General features: G+C 51.5%; 11 protein-coding genes across 11 annotated transcripts; 6 read left to right on the top strand and 5 right to left on the bottom strand.

Annotated features, from left to right (window-relative positions):
- The first annotated feature begins 60 nt into the window (after positions 1-60).
- EDD37DRAFT_18902 (C-terminal binding protein) lies at positions 61-1,550 on the top strand. The gene is made up of 5 exons (XM_062810068.1): positions 61-316; positions 374-585; positions 639-721; positions 773-1,351; positions 1,405-1,550. Exons 1-5 carry the CDS (start codon positions 266-268, stop codon positions 1,539-1,541), a joined length of 1,062 nt encoding a protein of 353 aa, XP_062674637.1. The 5' UTR covers positions 61-265; the 3' UTR covers positions 1,542-1,550.
- Positions 1,551-1,889: 339 nt separating this feature from the next.
- Positions 1,890-2,962, bottom strand: EDD37DRAFT_18859 (DNA-directed RNA polymerase II subunit E). Its single transcript, XM_062810062.1, has 3 exons — positions 2,761-2,962; positions 2,622-2,707; positions 1,890-2,564 (listed from the first exon to the last, which is right to left on the bottom strand). Exons 1-3 carry the CDS (start codon positions 2,860-2,862, stop codon positions 2,036-2,038), a joined length of 717 nt encoding a protein of 238 aa, XP_062674636.1. The 5' UTR covers positions 2,863-2,962; the 3' UTR covers positions 1,890-2,035.
- Positions 2,963-3,107: 145 nt separating this feature from the next.
- EDD37DRAFT_18745 (amino acid/polyamine transporter I) lies at positions 3,108-5,501 on the bottom strand. Its single transcript, XM_062810040.1, has 9 exons — positions 5,141-5,501; positions 4,985-5,087; positions 4,683-4,935; positions 4,561-4,628; positions 4,248-4,506; positions 4,094-4,193; positions 3,782-4,036; positions 3,628-3,722; positions 3,108-3,553 (listed from the first exon to the last, which is right to left on the bottom strand). Exons 1-9 carry the CDS (start codon positions 5,286-5,288, stop codon positions 3,209-3,211), a joined length of 1,626 nt encoding a protein of 541 aa, XP_062674635.1. The 5' UTR covers positions 5,289-5,501; the 3' UTR covers positions 3,108-3,208.
- Positions 5,502-6,134: 633 nt separating this feature from the next.
- On the top strand, positions 6,135-7,561 carry EDD37DRAFT_18729 (uncharacterized protein). Its single transcript, XM_062810033.1, has 4 exons — positions 6,135-6,829; positions 6,922-6,981; positions 7,033-7,260; positions 7,311-7,561. Exons 1-4 carry the CDS (start codon positions 6,390-6,392, stop codon positions 7,534-7,536), a joined length of 954 nt encoding a protein of 317 aa, XP_062674634.1. The 5' UTR covers positions 6,135-6,389; the 3' UTR covers positions 7,537-7,561.
- Positions 7,549-9,453, bottom strand: EDD37DRAFT_18705 (fungal-specific transcription factor domain-containing protein). Its single transcript, XM_062810029.1, has 2 exons — positions 9,104-9,453; positions 7,549-9,048 (listed from the first exon to the last, which is right to left on the bottom strand). Exons 1-2 carry the CDS (start codon positions 9,153-9,155, stop codon positions 7,586-7,588), a joined length of 1,515 nt encoding a protein of 504 aa, XP_062674633.1. The 5' UTR covers positions 9,156-9,453; the 3' UTR covers positions 7,549-7,585.
- EDD37DRAFT_18731 (Rieske domain-containing protein) lies at positions 9,454-11,241 on the top strand. Its single transcript, XM_062810034.1, has 3 exons — positions 9,454-10,056; positions 10,108-10,486; positions 10,543-11,241. The coding sequence occupies exons 1-3, from the start codon at positions 9,752-9,754 to the stop codon at positions 11,200-11,202; spliced, it is 1,344 nt and encodes a 447-aa protein (XP_062674632.1). The 5' UTR covers positions 9,454-9,751; the 3' UTR covers positions 11,203-11,241.
- Positions 11,242-11,280: 39 nt separating this feature from the next.
- EDD37DRAFT_558681 (transmembrane amino acid transporter protein-domain-containing protein) lies at positions 11,281-12,690 on the bottom strand (the record flags this gene model as incomplete). Its single annotated transcript, XM_062813761.1, has 2 exons — positions 11,281-12,366; positions 12,433-12,690. The coding sequence occupies 2 exons, from the start codon at positions 12,688-12,690 to the stop codon at positions 11,281-11,283; spliced, it is 1,344 nt and encodes a 447-aa protein (XP_062674631.1).
- A 421-nt stretch (positions 12,691-13,111) lies between these two features.
- On the top strand, positions 13,112-14,872 carry EDD37DRAFT_18698 (ASST-domain-containing protein). The gene has a single exon (XM_062810027.1). The coding sequence runs from the start codon at positions 13,329-13,331 to the stop codon at positions 14,655-14,657; it is 1,329 nt and encodes a 442-aa protein (XP_062674630.1). The 5' UTR covers positions 13,112-13,328; the 3' UTR covers positions 14,658-14,872.
- A 144-nt stretch (positions 14,873-15,016) lies between these two features.
- On the top strand, positions 15,017-17,154 carry EDD37DRAFT_18402 (uncharacterized protein). The gene is made up of 3 exons (XM_062810001.1): positions 15,017-15,408; positions 15,461-16,606; positions 16,657-17,154. The coding sequence occupies exons 1-3, from the start codon at positions 15,289-15,291 to the stop codon at positions 16,903-16,905; spliced, it is 1,515 nt and encodes a 504-aa protein (XP_062674629.1). The 5' UTR covers positions 15,017-15,288; the 3' UTR covers positions 16,906-17,154.
- A 238-nt stretch (positions 17,155-17,392) lies between these two features.
- EDD37DRAFT_655171 (short chain dehydrogenase/reductase) lies at positions 17,393-18,310 on the top strand (the record flags this gene model as incomplete). Its single annotated transcript, XM_062818745.1, has 1 exon — positions 17,393-18,310. One exon carries the CDS (start codon positions 17,393-17,395, stop codon positions 18,308-18,310), a length of 918 nt encoding a protein of 305 aa, XP_062674628.1.
- A 108-nt stretch (positions 18,311-18,418) lies between these two features.
- EDD37DRAFT_18425 (uncharacterized protein) lies at positions 18,419-19,634 on the bottom strand. The gene is made up of 3 exons (XM_062810003.1): positions 18,871-19,634; positions 18,691-18,820; positions 18,419-18,615 (listed from the first exon to the last, which is right to left on the bottom strand). The coding sequence occupies exons 1-3, from the start codon at positions 19,214-19,216 to the stop codon at positions 18,528-18,530; spliced, it is 564 nt and encodes a 187-aa protein (XP_062674627.1). The 5' UTR covers positions 19,217-19,634; the 3' UTR covers positions 18,419-18,527.
- Between the last annotated feature and the right edge of the window lie 274 nt (positions 19,635-19,908).

Raw genomic sequence — 19,908 nt, 5'->3', positions numbered from 1 at the left:
CAGCACCTGCACCGAGTATCAATTATTTTACTTGGCAAGTCGGCATTGCGGCGGAAAGGACCCCGAACAACGTAACCGATACCGGCAACATCCCGCGTTATGGTTCCCCATGCCCCCTCAGCGGACAGCCTCGTCCCCATTACCTAGGCACTAAGTTAAGGACTATTCAAAGGCGCGAACACCGGCTAATGTCCAGAGTCAGAACCTCGATCTTTTGTCACTGTCATTCTTTTCATTCTATAGATGAGCGGTTTCAGTCGACATCATGACTTCTATACCAACCTATACTATCATACAAGCCGACGGTCTCTACCCCGTACGCTATGCCGGTCACCTCCAAGAGGAACCATTTCACTTACTAATCGTGCCATAGGACGACGTAGTCGAGCAAAAGATATTTACTGAACATCCTACACATGAATATAAAATCAACTATGTCCAGACTTACCTCTGGCCACCCGGCACGGTCACTGCTCTACCGTGGTCTGCAATCGACAAGAACCTTCGCGACCAGGTCGACGGAATTCTAGTCTTGAAAATGCCCTTCACAGCCCATGACCTGGCATTATTTCCTAAGCTGAAAGTGTAAGAATTGTACCCTTCTTTCTTCACTGCACGACATTCACACAGCACTGAAGTATCGTCCGTATGGGCGTTGGCTACGACCGTCTGGACCGAGTAGCGCTCGCTGCCCGTGGTGTCACGGTGTGCAACGTCCCAGGTACGTGATGACCATCTGCAACATCCTGGAGGTCTCCCCTGACAGTCCAAGATTATGGCACCGCCGAGATAGCAGACCATGCGCTTGCCCTGGCACTCTCACTCCGTCGCGGCGTCCTCCTGCACCACGAGCGTCAGCGCGGCCCTCAGCCGTACCCATGGGCATATATCGACAGCCCACTCGTCGCCCGGATTCAACAGGCAACCTTCGGCGTCTTGGGGCTGGGAAGGATCGGGACGGCCGCAGCTCTACGCGCCAAGGCGTTCGGTTGGAAAGTGCTGTTCTATGACCCTTACAAGCCCAACGGCACTGACAAATCGCTCGACATCGAACGGACCAAAGACATCAAGGAGCTCTTCCGAAGGTCAACGACCTTGAGCATCCACTGTCCCTGTACGCGAGAGACTCGTGGCATGGTAGGTTATGACCTGTTAAGTCTACTGCCGCGCGGGGCGGTGTTCGTCAACACCGCTCGCGGAGAAGTGGTCGACCTTGACGGTGTAGAGAAGTGTATGCGTGAGGGCATTATCTCCGGGGCAGGTCTTGATGTGCTGCCCCAGGAGCCTATACCGGAGCCGGCGCATCCTTTGATACAAGCGTATCGCAATAAGGAAGAGTGGTTGACGGGACGTAAGTACCTACCCCGAGCATGGCTTGGATAATTAGGCTCACCCTGTGACCAGGAATGGCAGTGACATGTCACACGGCATTCTACAGCCCCGGAAGTTTCGTCGACATCAGAGAAAAGTCGAGCCAGACCATCAGGGATGTACTGATAGACAAGCTGGACAGCAATGTTATAACGCCGGATATGGAATAATTCGGGAACCGTCTCCTTTCAGAGATGCCTCAATCCAGAGAATGTTGACTGTTGGTATGCCGACCGAATCGGTTGATCATCATGAGCGCGAGAAGGTCCTGATAGAGCAAGCCCTCGGACCTCATGCCATAGAAGCTCTTGCCAAGGACAAGTGGCATCGAGAATCAGCTGGATCCGACCCGGTAGCATCTTACCAATTCTAGGGGCAAGGGTCACCGGAATGTTACCATCAGATGTAATGCAATCGAGAATGGGCAACATCATCCTCCTTTTTTTGGTGAAATCTGTGTCCCAGGGATCTTTTGAGCAGACAGTCTTTCACACCTAGACGCAATATATTCCGCAGCGTTGATCTTATCTTGACAATGGCTATAGCCAGTTGATATTTCCCCGAGCGAGCCGCCATAGACTTATTCATGTCATTGTGAACTCCGAGCAATGCATCTTCCCTTTTTGAAGACCCTAAACTCCTCGCTGGAAAACAATTTCGACGTTCAAAATACCCATCGGTAGCTGGCATACCGACCGGCAGTTTCACTCTTCCGAATGATCTTGACAACGTTTCCTCTCTTCAAACCGAGATACCGCGCCACCGGATCGCTGTATTGGATGCGAGGTAGTTGAGTCTCCTTCAGTCGGTATCTGTCCAGCAAGACTTTCTTCTCTTCCGCACTAAGTAAGACGTGCTTGGGCACCAGCTCGTGTCTTGTGATGTTGACCAGTAAATCCTGCTCTTGGAACCATTCAGCTGTTATGCCTCGTTCCGTCAACGGCTCGAACGCGCGAAGGGCTGCGGCGGTAACGGGTCCGATGGTGATAAAGATGCCAGTGGTGAATTTGTGTTGATCGAGATGTTGGGCAAAGGCTCGTAGATGTTTGATACCGATTGTGGTCTCGGGACTGAATTCTACCCAGATTGTGCCTGCCGTTGTTTGGGGGTCTGGGTTGCTCTTTGTTGGTCGCGGAGTGTCGCGCTTGATCATCTCTTCAGTAGGAGCAGCTTGTAGTCGCATCAATCTCCGCCTAGTTGTGGTCACATAGTCAGCGGCATGATGTTTACTCGGTTCTTCGGCAACTCACTCTGCATGTCCTGCTTGACGGTCGCAAAACTTGTTCTGGAATTCGTCTCGGGATATTGTGAGTTCATCTGTAGCGATCGCATAGCCCTGTTATATGTCAGCAACTCTGTCTCCCTCTTCTGGTTGTCTCAAAAGCGTACTCTGTCCACGAGCATCTCCAAAACTGTCCTCCAGGTTCGCCATAACCGGGTCACCTCTTTCTCCGCCTCTACCGACAACCTTGGTCGCTCGTCGTAGTCCATGTCGGAGATGAGCTATCAGGCAGCACAGGTGACGCGCTTCTTGAAGGACAAACGGGTATGAGAAAAGGCGACTCTTTAAAACTGCAGGTCCCAAAAGCCATGCGACAAAAAAGTTGTACAAGTCCCTTCTTTGGCTTGGCGAATCGGAGCGAAGTGAAATCTGCTCCGCTGCTCACGTGCCGCTTTTAGAACGCCCCCTGTATGCGACTCACTAGGTAGATACTTGCTCTCACCTTTACTCCCACGTTCGGACAATATGGTCAGAAGAATTCGCTACAATATATCGGGTTCTCAAGTGACCATATATACAATGATACATCACTAATCTCATCGTTTGGGCAGGCACTCATTTCTCTAGAGCAGCGGCTCTAAGTGCCTCGCTCCCAGCTACGGCCCTTCCATCAATGACAACAACGTTGTCTTCCAGAACCGAATTTGTCTCCTTGATGTAGGTGTGCCGAGCCCGCCAGACCCAATAGATTCCGGGGAATATGAGAGTTGCGCCAGTGATCAAACATGACCAATTCATATAGTCGATTGTGGATATCGTGACAGGCACGTACAGTGGGGACAGGTACATGGCAATGATGATCAAAGACCAGCATACGCTGATAATGTTGACAAAATAGCCCCATCGACCGAGGTCGAAGTAAGGTCGGGCCGGAAGGATCTTGCGTCCACGGATGAGGACCTAGCGTGCGCATGTCGCTTGGTTAGCTGTCCGTCGCTAGAACTCGACCAAGACTGGTGTGCAAGAGGACTTACGACGATGATGGGCGTGACATAGCCTATTTGCAAAGTCACACCTCCCCCAGAAATGATTGATTCGAATGCCAGATCACTGCCGAGGACGATCAACCCTAGGAGAAGGAAGATTAGCGGTCAGGTATGAGGGTTCCATGCGAAGCATATGACTTACCAATGATCAGGTCAATAACCAGGATGGCGACCATGGTCCGCAGGGGAATGTGGAATCTCGTGCTGACATGGGCGAAGTAGTCTGAAAAGGGAAGTCCTTTGTCTCTAGCCATGCTCCAGGCGAGGCGTGAGCCTGCAAGATTGGTGCCAACAATAATGAAGAAGTTCAAGCCGATCATGATTAAAGCGCAGAACATTCCGCCTCCATAAACGGAATTTGTGATGTCCATCCACCAGTTCATGTAAGGTTGAGCGTCTACAAGAAGTCAGTGAGAAATGGCAGAGGGGACCCGTACCTCGGAGTTAGACATACCTAACGTATATGATTCCCAGGCCCCAGCTGTCCACATCATGAGGACTGCTGCAAGCCAGCTCGTGATGCTGCAGAAGATCATGGACCACACCATCACGCGCTTGATACGGGGCAATCAGTGTAAGTTGTGAATCAGGCGAGATTCAAGACTTACTGGGGCCTCCTTGGACGCATCCTTCATCTCTTCGACAAGGTGCATCATTCCGTCGGTGCCGTACAATCCATACATTGGAGAATAGAATGACATGATGAATACCCAGACTTTGCTGGTATACCCTGAATTGTTGATGAACTCGGTAAAAATGAAGCTGGCGTCATGCTTGGGTTTGGCCATGACACCGAAGACGATTGCCCAAGCAATACCGCCAGCAATGGTCCAGAAAGCACCAAACAAGTTCATTGCTGGGAGCCATCTACATGTGATCAGTGGATTGCATCAGGACAGGCGCATTTGGCGCGTTCCTTACCTCTGTTTCAAATTGATGGCGATAGGGCCAATGAGAAATACGCTGTAGATGATCCAGGTATGCCACGGCTGCCACCGACTTGTCAGTCATACCTTGTGGAGCATTGAAGTGTGAGTACTCACATGCCAAGCAAAGTCTGGATGAGTGACCTGGACAAAGGAAGCAATGATGTCGGCGCTGTTGAGAGCGCAGCTTGACCCTGTTGATATCTCGCCAACGATGACCGCCCAACCCACAAAATATGACAAGAAAGCTCTCGTTGCTCCCGTGGCAACAGCTTGAGTGTAGTACTGCTGACCACCTGCAGTAGGCCATATGCTGCAGTACTCGGCGAGGGACATCATGAGCAAGGTCTGGCCAACAGCGACAAACAAGCTGGAAATATGATCAGCTCTGGCAGGCGATTGGGAGAGATACCGCATACGTTCCCCAGAGTAGGCAGAATGGTCCACCGATATCGAAAATGGTCGAGTACAGGACCACTAGGCATGACCAGCTGCACGATATCATGATCTGGTAGGCACACACTGGAACAAGCAGTCAGCTACCTATTGTTTGGCACTTACAGAAGCAGACGTACACGTCCAGAAATTGTAGACACGCCTCAATTCGGGCTTCTTGCCCATGCTCATGAGCAATGCATCATCACTGTTGACGGACTTTGCATCCTCCACCGACAATGTCCGGTTCAAGTCCTGCGCCACATATTCGATTTCCTCGTCCTTCATCGTGACTGGTTTGGCTCGGTCTGGCAATGAAGATAGCCACGAAAGAAGCTGGCTATCCGACGTGGATTGGAAGACCGAAGATAAGTGCAATGTCGGTTGTGAGCCAGTGGCACCTCAAGAATCCGTTAAGGTGCTCAGGGGTAAGAGCTTCACAGCTCGAATACTTGTGCGCAAGGCTCGAGACCTATATGTTCAATTGTGCCGGTGCCGCATGCCAGCATCACAGATAAGACTGCTGTTCTTGACCATTCGCAAGTGTTGCGCAACCCCTTATCTTTCGTGGTCGTCTATTGAAGGCGGACGCAGATAGTCGTTTTTCCAAGTCGCCCTATTAGGTGGCATGATTGCGTGCTATCAGTGACAGGCTTCAGTGTGTGGTACTTCACATCAAGATATCAGAACCTAGGTTCACGCACGCCGCTAAGCGATGAATACCCAGGGATTGATTGGTGTCGTGCTTGAGCGAACCAAGCCCGATGAGGCGGGTCGATGGAGAGACGCCATGCCCCTGCCTCGGTGCCACCTGGGGAAACCGTGGCCGGTAGGAAGCCTAGACGCAGTCGCTAAACGGGAAGGACGAACCGCGCACATGCCAAAGCCTTAATCGTACGGCATTTCTCGTGGATGACCGGCCATACACCTCCTCTCCATCCACCAGCCTGATGAGGTATATCATTCCATCACTTCGGCGATTGGTTCATACGCAAGATCGAACCATTGTGAGACTAATCGTTGCTCCATGCATACCTAGTCGATCCAGATAACCGGGTCTATCTCAAACATGCCGTGAATAGCAGCCGTTGACAAGCAGGGAGGGAGCCGAGACAGCGAACTCAAGTACTCAACCAATCCTGCCACACGGTTCACTTCCAGGTTAGGCAGGCCACCGGAGATGTTTGCCCGCATTAAACTTGTGCATTGATATAACATCTGGAGGATATCCTTAACCCAACTGAACCCTGATCAATGAAGATAGGATATCGTGTTTTGAACCAGCAACCGACCCCGATCTTACTAAAAGCTCTTGCCAGGCCAACAAGGCCGTACCTTATTCAGCCTTCCAAAGCATTCACAACACTAAGCTGACTTCAGCTTCCGACAATGGCACCCATTGCCGTAGACGACATCATCGGAGCTTCGTCCGCACCAGTCAAGGATGCTCAGCAGGTGAACGGGTCGACGAAGAAGCCCAGTATTGCCCGGTGTGATGCAAACGATAGTGCCACGACGACAGAGCTCCTTGTCTCCATCATTGAGCGTGATGGAGGTGTCATCGTTGAGAACCTGATAACCAAAGAGCTTGCAGGTCAGATCAAGTCGGAGCTCAAGCCATACTTCGACACAGATAAGAAAGACCCTAGCGGCTTCTTCCCAGAGACGACTCAGAGAGCGACTGGGCTCCTGGGTCGATCTGATGGATGTGTCGAATTGGCCACGAATGCCACATACATCAACGTAGCCAACAAGATGCTGTCTTCGACATTCACATATTGGTCTGGTCAAGAGCAAGAGACGGTAACGTCTAAACCTATCATATCCTCGTGAGTTCTCTTTCCCAAATGCAAACACTATATGCGCCTAGCTTTCATATCATATTCCTGTCTATGCCGCAATGGTTTACTAACAGACACAGAACTGTCGCATTCCGAGTCAATCCAGGAGGACGACAGCAGGTGTTACACCGCGACGACGGGTAAAGATCCTCTCCCACACTGTTCTGCTGCTGATACTTATTTTATTCTAGTGATTATCACACTCGAAATGTTGATATGCCCATGATGTTAGGCTGTGTGACGGCTTTGACGAAGACGACGAAGGAGAATGGTGCCACCATCTGCATTCCTGGCTCTCACATGTGGGGTCCTGATCGATGCCCCCATGATGGAGAGGCTGTACCGGCAGAATTGGAACCTGGATCTGCTTTGATTTTCGTGGGCAATCTATATCATGCTGGTGGGGGCAACATCACGAAGTGAGTCTTGAGCGCTGGTAAACTTTGAGCCTATTCTAAATGCAGGACAGAGATCAAGCTCGCGAGACAGTTGGCATATTTCTTTGCAAGGCTCACTACCGACCAGCAGAGAATCAGATGCTCATGGTGCCGCCGGAGAAAGCCAAGCGTTTGCCACCGCAAGCACAACGACTTCTGGGATACGGAATCTCGCTTCCTGCTCTGGGATTTATGGAGTACCAGGATCCAATGCGGGTCTTGTTTGGTGTTGAAGATGAAGAGACAGTCAATATGTGAGACTGGCCGTGAATCAAGCGCGCGATCTCTACTTTCTGGACCTATGGGTTCAGATGACTACGAAACTCAGGCCTTTCTGAGACTCCTGACGGCAAAATTGAATCCAATCAACCACAACAAGCTCGTCCGTAGTCCAAAAGTGCCGCAGAAATTCCAAGGCCAAACGACAATTGGAGTATGCGGTCGATCGCATTGCTTCCAGCATTGCAGATTCTGCGAATTTCTGTCTCGAGGGATTGTTCCTACTTTCCGTCCCAACGAGGAAAAGTGGCCAGACAAGATCGTGCTGAAAAGAATCAAGGTTCTGTATGAGGCGGATACTGTCCACCACCGATTCCACGCAGTCCTTTCGCGCAAGAGCAGAATCTTTGCGGTGCAAAGCTTGGTAGCTATAAAGCAGTCCGGCTTGCTGATAAAGCACCAGCAGTGTGGCAATGTCACTCTGCAAGCCCTCGAAGCCAAGACTTTGGCTTATGAGGAGCGAGGACTCCGTTGCTTCCTTGAATCGTTTTTGCAGTTGTATCATGTCAGCTGAATGCAACTGGTATTGATCAGCAGGCATGGCGGCGTGACGCCGGCGCTCCACGATCGTCACTTCCTGCACAAGTTGTAGCCACTGGGTGAAGAGCTGGGTATCCTCCCCGTCCAGGACTGAACAGGGTATCTGCTCTTCGCCATCAAATGTCGTCGTCGACCCAAAGACGTCGTATACAAAAGCTTCCTTGATTAGGAATCTGAATCCAGAGTCGAGCGTCGGCCTCGGGTGATGTGAGGAGGTCCATCGTCGTGTGATCATCCTTGCTGCTTTCCAGTGGACAGGCCAAACGGCAGAATCGCAATGAATCATCTCCACGTTGCAAAGTACTAAAATCGTCGCCAGCATGGCACAAGCAGGGCCTTGGTGGGCTTTTTGATTCTCAGCTAGTTCTGTTCGAAGATTCTGAGCCAGCAATTGAAGGCTCCGCTCACGGTAGTGGGCAGACAGTGGGCCATGTTCGCCCGTCAAGGTGGACCCCGTTTTGGAAGAGTAGTGTTCTGCGGACAGAGCTAGAATGGCTAGGAGTAGTGCCTCAGACTCCATTGCAAGAGGCAGCATGATTGTTCGCCATGCATTGTCTGGCCCGTCTACCCATGGCATGACCGCAGCAACGACATGGTCGTAATAGTGAATAAGGTCTCGAAAGGCATTGGATTCGACGTAATCTGGAGGGTGGAACAGGGCCAGATCAAGATTCAGACCAAACTTGTTGTGGATGGTGTCTGGAGACATTGCAAAGTTATATGGCGTACTGCTCGTAGACGTTGCCGTATTGCGTTCGGTCTGATACTTGGCAGGCGCCGCCTCGAGCACAGGGATGGCTTTCCCCGTCAGTTTACCGCGGCTCGCGACTCCCTGGCCCCATTGAATACGAAGCCCATATCCGGGACACGGCAAACCCTTGAGAGCGCATTTTCTGCAAGTCTCCAGACTCCTATCGCATTTCACCCGCCTCCTGCTGCAGGTCCGGCAATCTGTCCAGGGTCAACGTCAGCATTTTCCGTCAGTGATTGCGGCGCGTCGCCATACCTCGAGCGGCCCTAGGCTCGTTGGGGTCCAGGGACGATAGTCGTAGACTCATAGTACTAGTATGAGTCTGGAAGCTAACTGATGGCGCCCGCCGGCTGAACACCTCCTGCTTGTCGACGACGTTCACTTTTGAGGCGAGTCGTCACTCCCACATATGACGAGAAGCAAGGTCTAAGTTCCGACCTCGGCGTGGGGGTTTTCCGCATAAAGCGTGGACTTATACTTTCTTCTGCGACTTATCATCGCCTCATCTTTCCTTTCTGGGCGGACGCGATCCTGGAGACGTTCAGGCTGTGAGGACGCTCTCGATTGCTAAGCCCGATGATCGTGATACGGAGGAAGATGACTTTGTGATGCGAACTGAGCAGCAATAAATATTGACCAATGAGCCTCTTAAATCAGAGAGTTGCTGCCGGTCGGGAAAGTCATTCCCATGCGAGAAGGTGGATGGAGATATTCTCTTATCTAATCAGACACCGTTGAGGGCTGTGGAGGGGTTACGACTTGACCTGTTGACTATCGCACCAATGATCAAGACACCCTGTGCCGACGAGCGAATACTTGTATCTCACGCATAGCATATGAGTACAGCTGGGTCGCCTAGGCAGCTCTTGCGGCAATGCCGCCCATGCGGAGGCCAAACCCATTATGTCTGATGTGCACCTCAATGGAAATACTCTTGTAGCTGGAGTGCATGAGAACCATGTTCGCGGACTGTCGACGAAGGCCATATCGACTGATCTGAACTCAACTCTACCGGCCGAATTCTACCACTCTCAAGCCATCTATCAACTGGAACGACGCGCCATATTTTCCACGCGGTGGTTCCTAGTCTCTCACAAAGCTCGATACCGTGATGTTGGCGACTTCGTGCAATATGAAATGGCTGGCTTCAACTTCGTCGTGGTCAAGAACAAGGAAGGAAGTATCATTGGCTTCCACAATGTTTGCAGGTAAGGTCTACAGACCCAATCTAAACACCTCATCTGAGGATGACTTGACAGGCATCGCGCCTTCCCTGTGGTTCAAGAGACGAGCGGCAAGGCCAGAATCTTTTCGTGTAAATACCACGGATGGTCCTACGACTTGACTGGTAAGTTGACCAAGGCTCCGCGCTTCACCCTTGAATCAGTACCTTCGTTTGACCCATCGACCATCCGCCTCTTTCCCATCCACATCCATGTGGACACCAATGGGTTTGTCTACGTCAACCTCGATGCAAGCCCGAAGCCGAAAATCTCGTGGGAAGCCCAGTACGGCCAACTCGACCGTCAAGAACGCCTGGCCAACTCCGGTATCGACTGGGATGCAATCGAATACGACTTCACATGGGCCAAGGACGGCGGGTTTAATTGGAAAGTCATGCAGGACAATTACAATGAGGTACTGTACTCTCTCGGCCTGCCCCACGGTTTGAGCTCCTTACAGTGACATTGTAGTGCTACCACTGTCTCACTGCACATCCGGACGTTGCTGAAACGACCGACCTCAACACGTACTACGTCTCCCCTGGTGATGGATACATTGCGCACTTCAACGAGCCTAAGCCTTCCATTCTTGCCAACTCTGCGTTCGACGAAAAGCGGTTCGCAGGACGCTCGCAAACCCACGTCTTCCCTGGTGGCCACTTCTCACCCAACCCAGGCACGGGCTTCATGCATCTGATGCGCTCGATACCGACGTCGGCAACAACAACACGACAAGAGTATGATGTGTACAGACTCAACACGCCACATGCAACGCCCGAGGCGCATGAGCGTATGACCAACTTCTACAGAAAAGTTGTTGACGAGGACTTTGAGCTCTGTGAAAAAGTCCAGAAGAATCTTGAGCGGGGTATCTTCGAGATGGGGCTCTTGCATCCATTTCATGAAGAAGGTGTGCACGCTTTTCAGGGCATGGTCCTGAAGGCGCTGAGGGAGCAAATCCAAGCGGAGGAAAAGGCTGGGACGGAGCTTTGGGCGGCCAAGCCTAAGAACCTGAGTTCGGCGAAGAACGGTAGGCCCGAAGAAGCGGTCGATGAACAGAAAGGGGGGCGGAACGTGTGCGAGACCATGCTTGGCTGTCAGACATTGCGGCTGAGAAGTGTGGACTGGTGAAAGCTCTCTGCGTTCTGGATATCTTCGCATTAAAAAACTTTGGGATCTTCCTGGCTGTACGCTGAGCGCTGCTATGCCTTAAATCGAAAGATTCGTGCAGGAGAATGCAGGTCGTGTCGGATTTGCATAGTCTGCGATGATGGCTTTGACAGATGCATACAGGCCAGGTCCAAAGAGGAACAGACCGCCGACGAACCCAACAAGATGAAGAACGGTAAGGATGGTGCGTACCAATCCATCCCAAAGACGTCCCCGGAAGAGATGCCAGTAAGCAACCGCCCAGAAAACCAGTCCGAACTGGGAGTCGAATGATGCACCCAGGATCGTTCCAAAATCGCCCATACTGGGAATGACCTCTGCGAAGACAAAAGCCACGAACCAGAAGATGGTCATGAGAATAATCCACATGCCCCAGCCGATGAAGGTGTGTGAGTGTTGATGTCGCGAGTCCCGCATGATAACGCGATATATGAACTTGACCGACACATTGGCGTAGATGACTCCAATGATGATTGTCGGCACGATCACTGGCCCATAAGCCACCTTCTTGTAATGTTCTTGTAGCGAGCCGAATGCTGGTGCCTCTGTGTATTGTCCCAAGTAGTAGAATCCGACAATGGCGGGGACTAGGAAAAGGACGAACGAAGCAATCGAAAATGCAGCAAGAGCCTTGGGAAAATCGCGTGGCTGGCGCATTTCGGCGATGAAGGTTGGGAAGAGGATCTGCGCGAACCATAAAAATGCAACATTCAGTACTGCATTTAGACACTCAATCCAGGTGGTGCCCTCTTGAGGCCATGCATATGTCTTGACAGGACCGAGGGTAGGGTACTCGGCGGGATTGGCTTCCTTGCCGACAAAAACCATGAAAAGGAGGATGGCGAGTGCCATGCAAATTGCACTTGCGATCGAGATGAGGCTAAGGTGGCTGAGTGTGCGAGGAGCCGACAGCACGATCGCGATGACCGTGACGATAATACCGAATTGCACCGAGCACAAGGAGTGTTCCGTCACTGTGTTGAGAACTTGTGCGCCAGTGAGAACGTGGAAACCGCAGAGCATGACGTTGTACAGGACAAGGCCGATCATGGTGCCATAGTATGCAAGAGGGTTGCCGCCGAACAGCAGGTGGCCCATATCGCATATGTCGCGAATTTGAGGGTGCTAAGTATCCAGAATGCCCCTATCAGCATTCCGATGGAAGGAGGGCACATTGGAGTGAGTTCTCACCTTCATGATGTACTGCCACATGGTATAACTGGTTATCCAGAATAGTATACCAGAGAAGAACTGAACAAGCAGACCAGGCACCCATCCGAGAACTTTCAATGTCCATGCCTGAGCCATGATTGCAAGACACACTTGGTCGCCGAAGAGGAGGACAGCACAGCGTTGCCATGACATGGTCCGATATTTGATGTCGTGATCACTCTCGCCGGCAGCAAGCGCTTCAAAGACCTCGGAGCTGTCGACGGCAGTGCGTGGCATGCCATCCTGTGGCGGCTGCGCTGCGGTTTTCTCAACGTCCGACGGTTTGCCATGGTGCTGACCAGGGGCTGAGTCTGTTGGCTTGCTGTTCGGCTTGATGGCCATCTCGTACGACTGTGGTGGCCCGTCGATATTTGCTCCTGCCATTGTTCTGGTATATGCTGGGAAAGGTGGTCGCAGTCTCCTTCACCATGACAGCTCATCAATCATATACGTGTGCAAGTCATACGATACCATGAGCTTGGTCATCATTTCGGCCATTAGCATCACGAGAAGATAACGCCATAGTACCTAGTGTGATGCCATCTATCAGGACAGAAGATCAGCAGAAATACCATCCATTTGGGGGTGGTTATTGGTGCCTTAGCCACGTCCAAGCATTGATTCCGTGCTACTGGGAACTTACTTGATGCTAAGCTTGAACTCTCACAAACTTCGGCAACGTACCGTCGGTATACCGTCGGCTGTTCGTTCACCTTGTGGGGAGACGAATCACACCATCAAGTTGTCCACAATACGTTGTAAACCCGGTCGTAATCGAACTTTTGAAACGGACTCTCCATCACGACCAGGGTCGACAGAGGTCGTTGCTGCTATTGTCTTTCACCAACAGCGGTGTTCTCCGCCACGCTGTAACGATGGGTATCTTTCGACCAGCCGGTGTGACATACTGCGATCCGGAGCTCGTATATGACACTCATATCCTTTTCACCGGCGCTGATGGCGTCACGCGCCTGATCGATATCAACGGCGACGTTGTTCGCGAGTGGCCATACCCAGGTGTGCCTCCACGAATCCTTGATCCCGCTCTCACAGGCGGTCAGAAAGGTGAAATAGCATTTCAACTATCAGAGAGCGGCGATGCACGGGGCGGGATATACGCAAATGGCACCATAGGTCGACTGGACTGGGATGGTAAGCGATTGTGGGAGTGGGGTAGCGAGGCGCCTGGCGGTGCTGCACGGCAGAATCACGACTGGCAACTGCTTCCCAGTGGCAACTGGTTGCTTCTCATCACAGTTCCACGCGTGGTGAATGATCTTGGTCCGCATGTCATTGGAGATCAGGGTCTCGTTGAAGTCAATCCGGACGGGAAGGTCGCATGGAGATGGAGTTCTGGTGATCACTTATCTGAGCTCGGGCTGTCGGAGCAGGGTTGGGAATTGCTGCGCGAAGCGGTCGCACGCGATCCCGGGAATTCGTGGGGATGTCTGGAGATGAATAGCGCGACAACGCTGGGCTCGAACAAATGGTTCGACGAGGATTCGGCGACGAATTCTATCTTCCATCCCGACAATATCATCATCAGCTTTCGCAAAGCCAACGTGGTCGCCATAATTCAGAAGTCGTCAGGCAACCTGGTCTGGCGATTAGGACCGTATTTTGACGAGAAGTCGGGTGAGCAGCACGAGCGCATATTGAGGCATAACTTACCTCGTCCTCTGGACCAGATTTCAGGACAGCATAACCCGCATTTCATTCCTAAGGGTCTGCCTGGAGCAGGGAATATCCTCCTCTTCGACTGTCAAGGTGGAGCTGGCTATCCTCCAGCCTCCCTGGGGATCTATGCTGGTTCGCGAGTTCTCGAGGTCGACCCAACCACCAAAGAGATTGTATGGCAATATACTGCGGAAGACTCGGGCTTGCCACCCTGGACATTCTTCAGCTCATTTGTTAGCAATGCCCAGCGTGTTCCGAATGGTAACACTCTCATCACAGAAGGTATGCAAGGACGATTGTTCCAAGTTACGTCCACGGGGAAGGTGGCCTGGGAATACTATGCACCGTATACTGGACTCGGTGTTGCTGGTGAACCTGAGGTCAGTAAGCCACGAGTTCCTGGAGTGGATAGGCTCAGTACCACGCCGCTTGTGTACCGGTCTCAGGCCGTACCTGGCGAATGGTTACCAGATTCCGTGGCGAAACCAAACCCGGTGAGGATCCAAAAACGATTACATGTCGATTAGACAAGATATCAAGGGGTGTTTAGAGGTGTTTAGGATGTAGAACTCAAAATGTTGTTGACATGGACCCTGTGTCTTTCCTCCGTAGTCCTTCAGGGTGGAAGTTTGATTCCTGACCTGTCTTTTCCTTGTGCTCCGTTTCGGCGTGCAGCGTCTTCAAGCTAGTAGTGATACAAGAATAAAAAGAGATATTGATCTTCTTTCAGCTCCTGGTGACGACTGGTAAATGAAGGGAGACGGCAGAGCGGCATCATCCTATCTCCCAAAAGGGGTCATTTGTGAAGCCCATTTAGCAATCTTGGCGGCGGTCATTACCACCAAAAAAGTGCCAGAACTGCGCTGCCAAAAATTACTCCACACTACTTAACTGGCACCGTGTTCGAGGGACCTGGCCCAGCTGGGAATTGTTCAACAACTCACGATCGACACTCGGCCGCTCATTTATTCATTCACTTTACCCTGCAGTCTGTCACTTGTACTGTCAGCGATATCCGTTATTATCCTTCGCCCTTCCGACAACCTCGTATGCAATCCTAGCATGGATTAGAACCATATAAAAAAGATATATCACTTATTGCTAATTCGTATTGTCCGCCGGTAACTCCAACTTGGTACTCGACTACTTCCTTCCACCATGGCTGAAGTCGAAAATCCCCCCGCCCAGAGTGGTCGCCATGAGAAGCCTGATGAAGCCAAGTACAAGGCCGATCTAGCAAAGGCCGAGAAGGAGCACGAAGCTGCTCAGGCCAGATTTGTGCGTAGTCACCCCAAATCCTACAATCGAACGACATGCTGACTTTGCACAGAATGCCAGCCGCGCAAAACTTGACAGCGCCCGCCCTGGAAAGTCCACCCCTGCAAACGACCGTTTCAAAGAGCTGGTCGACGACCAGAAGTCGATCCGTTCAAAGCAGCAGGAATTCAAGTCGGCAAAGGCGGGGCAACAGGACAAGTACAACCAGAATGAGAACCTCATCAAGAAGCTCATTGCCGAACAAAAGGATACTCGCGGTCGTGTTGGCTTCAAGAGCGCGGACGAAATCGAAGCCAAGATCAACAGCATGATGAAGGACGTGGACTCGGGCCACATGAAGCTGGTCGACGAGAAGAAAGCTTTGGCCGAAGTGTCTTCCTTGCGCAAGCATAAAAAGACAATGGGAGGTCTCGACGATCTACAAAAGAAGATTGATGAGAAGAAGGCTGAAAACGCCGAACTCAAGAAAACCTTTGACAGCCCAGAAACTCGTGCTTTGTCGCAGAAGTATGAGGACAATCAAAAAGAGCTGGACGACATCAAGGCTGCCCGAGAAGACACCAACAAGAATTACGATACCCTCAAGGCCGAGCGCGAGAAGCTGTACCAGGAGCAACAAGAGACATACTCCGCCATCAGAAAGATCAAGGACGAATACTACGGTCAGAGAAAGGCGTACAAGGCCCACGAGGATCAAGTCTACCAGCAAAGACGTGAAAGACAAAAGGCTGAGCGTGACGCCTACGAAAAGGAGAAGCGTCGCCGCATCGCCGAGCAGAAACTTGAGGAGGCCGGCGAGCCCGCTTTCCTCGACCAGATCCGTACTGCTGAAGGGCTGATCCGACATTTCGACCCTTCTTCGAGTACGGGAAGCGAGGAAAAGGGCCCCGGTGAATTTGCTGCTACCGCTCAACGTACGGTAGACGAGTCCGGCTTCAAGGGCATGAAAGTCGTGAAGAAGGAAGAAGAGGACTTCTTCGCCGGCAGCGGAGGCAAGAAGAAGGGTAAGGGCAAGAAGGGTGGTGCAGCGGCTGCTCCCGAATCCGGCAAACTGAACATGAACATCGGCATTATTGAGGAATTGGCCAAAGTTGGCATCGACCCTCCCAGTACTCAGGCTGATGTTCCTGGCGTCGTCGAGAAGCTGAAGTCCAAGTTGGAGGGATGGAAGAAGGACCAAGATAGCCAGACCCAAAAGGTATGCAAGTTCGCCATTACTACTGGATTGCACTAACATTACTGTGACAGAACGTTGAGAAGGCCAAGAAAGAGATCGAGAAGTTGGAGCAGGAGGCTGCCGAAGCCTCGAAGGCCGATGCTGGAGAAGGCCGCGCAAACCGAGGAAAGAAGGTGTCCTCGAAGGATACTGGGGTCAATGGTCAAGTCTCCGCTGATGGTGAGCTTGCTCAAGAGAAGGATGCTGTGGCTGATGTCACCAAGGAGTTGAAGGAGGCTAAGCTTGAAGACGCCGAAGTTGCGGATGGTGAAACCGCCTGAAGCTTTCTCGGTGCCTGAGTTCAGGCCACGGAGATTACTGCATTCGCCCTACTCTAGCTTGCTCTGATATGGGGGACTTTTGCATTCGTTCTGGAAAAGCGGTTGAAAAGCATAGCATTGAGCGCACCTATGCAGATCCAGGCACCAAAATTGATACATTGTTATACAAAACCTTGCATACCAAGATATTCGACCATGATAGTACTCCTGCTTTGAAAATGTTGTTGAAGTGTTTGTCTATCTCCACTAAATCCGAGTGTATCGACGTCACTGGTTCAACTCCAACACTATCAACCTCGGATAGTGACTTGCTATTCTTTTCACTGACTACCAGGTACTATCTTTTCATTCACGTATCATCTTCCCATTCTCTGACCATATCGTCAGACTCGCGATCCTGGCTCACAGAGCATTATATCGACTTAACGTCGAGCGTTCAACGCAGAGTTCTTCAGACACAACAACCTCACAAGCACCGACAAGCGCAATGACGTCCGTCTTTCGTCCAGGTGCTCTTGCCCTGATCACCGGTTCTGCTTCTGGCGTGGGTTTCGCATTTGCCCAACACTGTCGCCGCCAAGGCATGCATCTCGCCCTGATCGACAATAACGCCAGTTCCTTGCAAAAGGCGTCGTCTATCCTGTCTTCTCAAAGCACTGGATCCGAAAAAGTTCAGACATTGACGTATGAAATCGACGTCTCTGATCTATCAGCTTGGAGCAAAGTGCACAGTGATCTGTCCTCCAAGTTCTCGACCGTTGATTTCCTCATGCTCAATGCCGGTCTGAGCAGGAAACCCACAACGTCACAAGTATGGGAAGACGCAGAGTACTTCCACAAAACGTTTGCAGTGAATTTCTTTGGGGTGGTGCACGGTCTAGCCACGTTCTTGCCCATGGTGCAGAAATCGGAAGGTCCTTCTGCGGTCGTCATGACGGGGAGTAAACAAGGCATCACCAATCCTCCTGGAAACCCGGCGTACAACGCTACAAAGTCTGCCGTCAAGACTGTCGCGGAGCAATTGGCTTATGATCTCCGGACGAGCTCGTCACCGGCCCATGCCCCGCATGTCTCTGTGCATTTGCTCGTTCCTGGGTGGACGTTTACGGGCCTCAGTGGAAATCAGGGACCTGTGCCGGATGAGGAGGCTCTGGAGAAGAAGCCTAGAGGTGCGTGGCTGCCGAGTCAGGTTGTCGACTATGGCGTGAAGAAGATTGAGGGCAAAAAGTTCCATATCATTTGTCCGGATACGGATGTTGATGAGGCGCTTGATCAGGCAAGGATGACATGGGCCGTGGGTGATGTAGTGGAGGAACGAAGTGCGTTGAGCAGGTGGGATGAGAAGTACAAGGATGATGCCGCTGGGTGGATTTCTAAGGAGGCGAGTCGACGGAGGGGAGAATGAGGGTGAGAGTGTAAGAATGGCGGGAGCTTCGCAGAAATGAACACGAACAATCGTCACGTACAGTCTACTCTTTTGTGCGAGAACCGTAAAATGATACCGTCTGGCTCAACTATAGCACTTGGGACTGCCCTTCGCCGAGTAGGGGAGACCAAAAAGTTGGAGTTTGCAATACTGATTTGCTTTTACTCATATCTAGCAGTCACGACGGGGTATCGGCTCATAATCTTCTTTCGGTGGTGCGCGCTGCCTTCAGCCTGACCAGCTCGACCTTCGCATGTGGCAACGTATCCTCGACCCTCGTTCTGCTGTGAATGGCACAAGTTGTCAGTGAGGATCAACGACTATGCCTTTGCAGCCCGCATGAAATTGGCATCACTCACCATACAGGACAGGTACCTGCAATCCTCAGTAGCCAGCGATCGACGCAACGATGATGATAGATATGTCCGCAGGGCAGTATTCGCACATCATCGTTCGTGAGGAAAGTCTCAACACAAACGGGGCACTCATCTGCAACGGACTTAGCTTGGAGCTGCGAGGGGCTGCGAGGAAGTTCTTACCTCTTGTGGAGTCCTGACCAATATGTCTGCTCGTGTGTACTGACAGACTGGCCTCCTCGTCTGTTCCATTTTCCATCCTCGAAATCCTAATCACGGTACTGTACTTGACGAGTGGTATTGCATCGACCATGGACCTGGGTATGCCCCTCTCTGACTGTTCCCTGAGCATTCTTTGATATATCACGACCGAAGGACTTGGAGGGGAAGCCGGTCGTTTGTTACCTGTCCACCATGCTGAGATGATAATAAGCAATATCATGGCGAGGATGACGCCCACCGTGACAGCGGTCCTGGTTGTAACGGGCGTGCTGTTAGTGGCGGTGTTCTTGATGGGAGCCGTCGCCATTACAGCAGCGAGGTCGCCTAAGAGGTGAGCAGAGACGTGGTCTTGTTATAGTGCTAATGGCTTCATTTTCCGGTTCCTTCAGGCCTCAACAGATCACAGACCAAGATTTAGGTCACAGATATCGCCGCATTGGTTAGAGCTGGCAATGTGTTGCACCCCCTGTCACGGGGAAGTGATATGACGGTTGACCATTCATGTATGAGGCATTTTCCTGGATGAGTATGTGGAGTTGAGATTTGGTGACAGCGAAGAAAGGGGAGGAGAGTGGGATGGGCGTGGAAGAGGAAGAAGGTCGCCTCGAACAGAGGATTAGTGCTAATATGTACGTTGCCTAAGGGTGGACGTAGTGGACCTCCCCTAAGCGTAGTGAGCCTAAGGAACTTTAGAAATGCTTAATTTTGTTTGGCAAAGGCGTCTTTCCACCGCCAAAAAACATTCGTAAATCATTGATTTTGCACACGCGTCATGTTACGCCGAATCATCTCATCTTGACTATGATTGACAGAGGCCAGTTACACGACATGGACCTGAGTGAGTTATCAAGATTTCATGACCTCTCCAGCGAAGAATACAGCTATTCATTGCGTGATTGCCGATGTCTTCGGCCGTGCCTGAATGAGTCCAAACATGTGGATCAAACATGGGCTGCCATGGCATCATGCACACTGTGTAGCCAACGCAGCATTGCGGAG

The sequence above is a fragment of the Exophiala viscosa genome, assembly GCF_022695815.1.
Source record: "Exophiala viscosa unplaced genomic scaffold EDD37scaffold_1, whole genome shotgun sequence".
Lineage (NCBI taxonomy): Eukaryota > Fungi > Ascomycota > Eurotiomycetes > Chaetothyriales > Herpotrichiellaceae > Exophiala > Exophiala viscosa.
The sequence above is the reverse complement of the archived record's forward strand: the minus strand, read 5'-3'. Positions and strand labels throughout refer to the sequence as shown.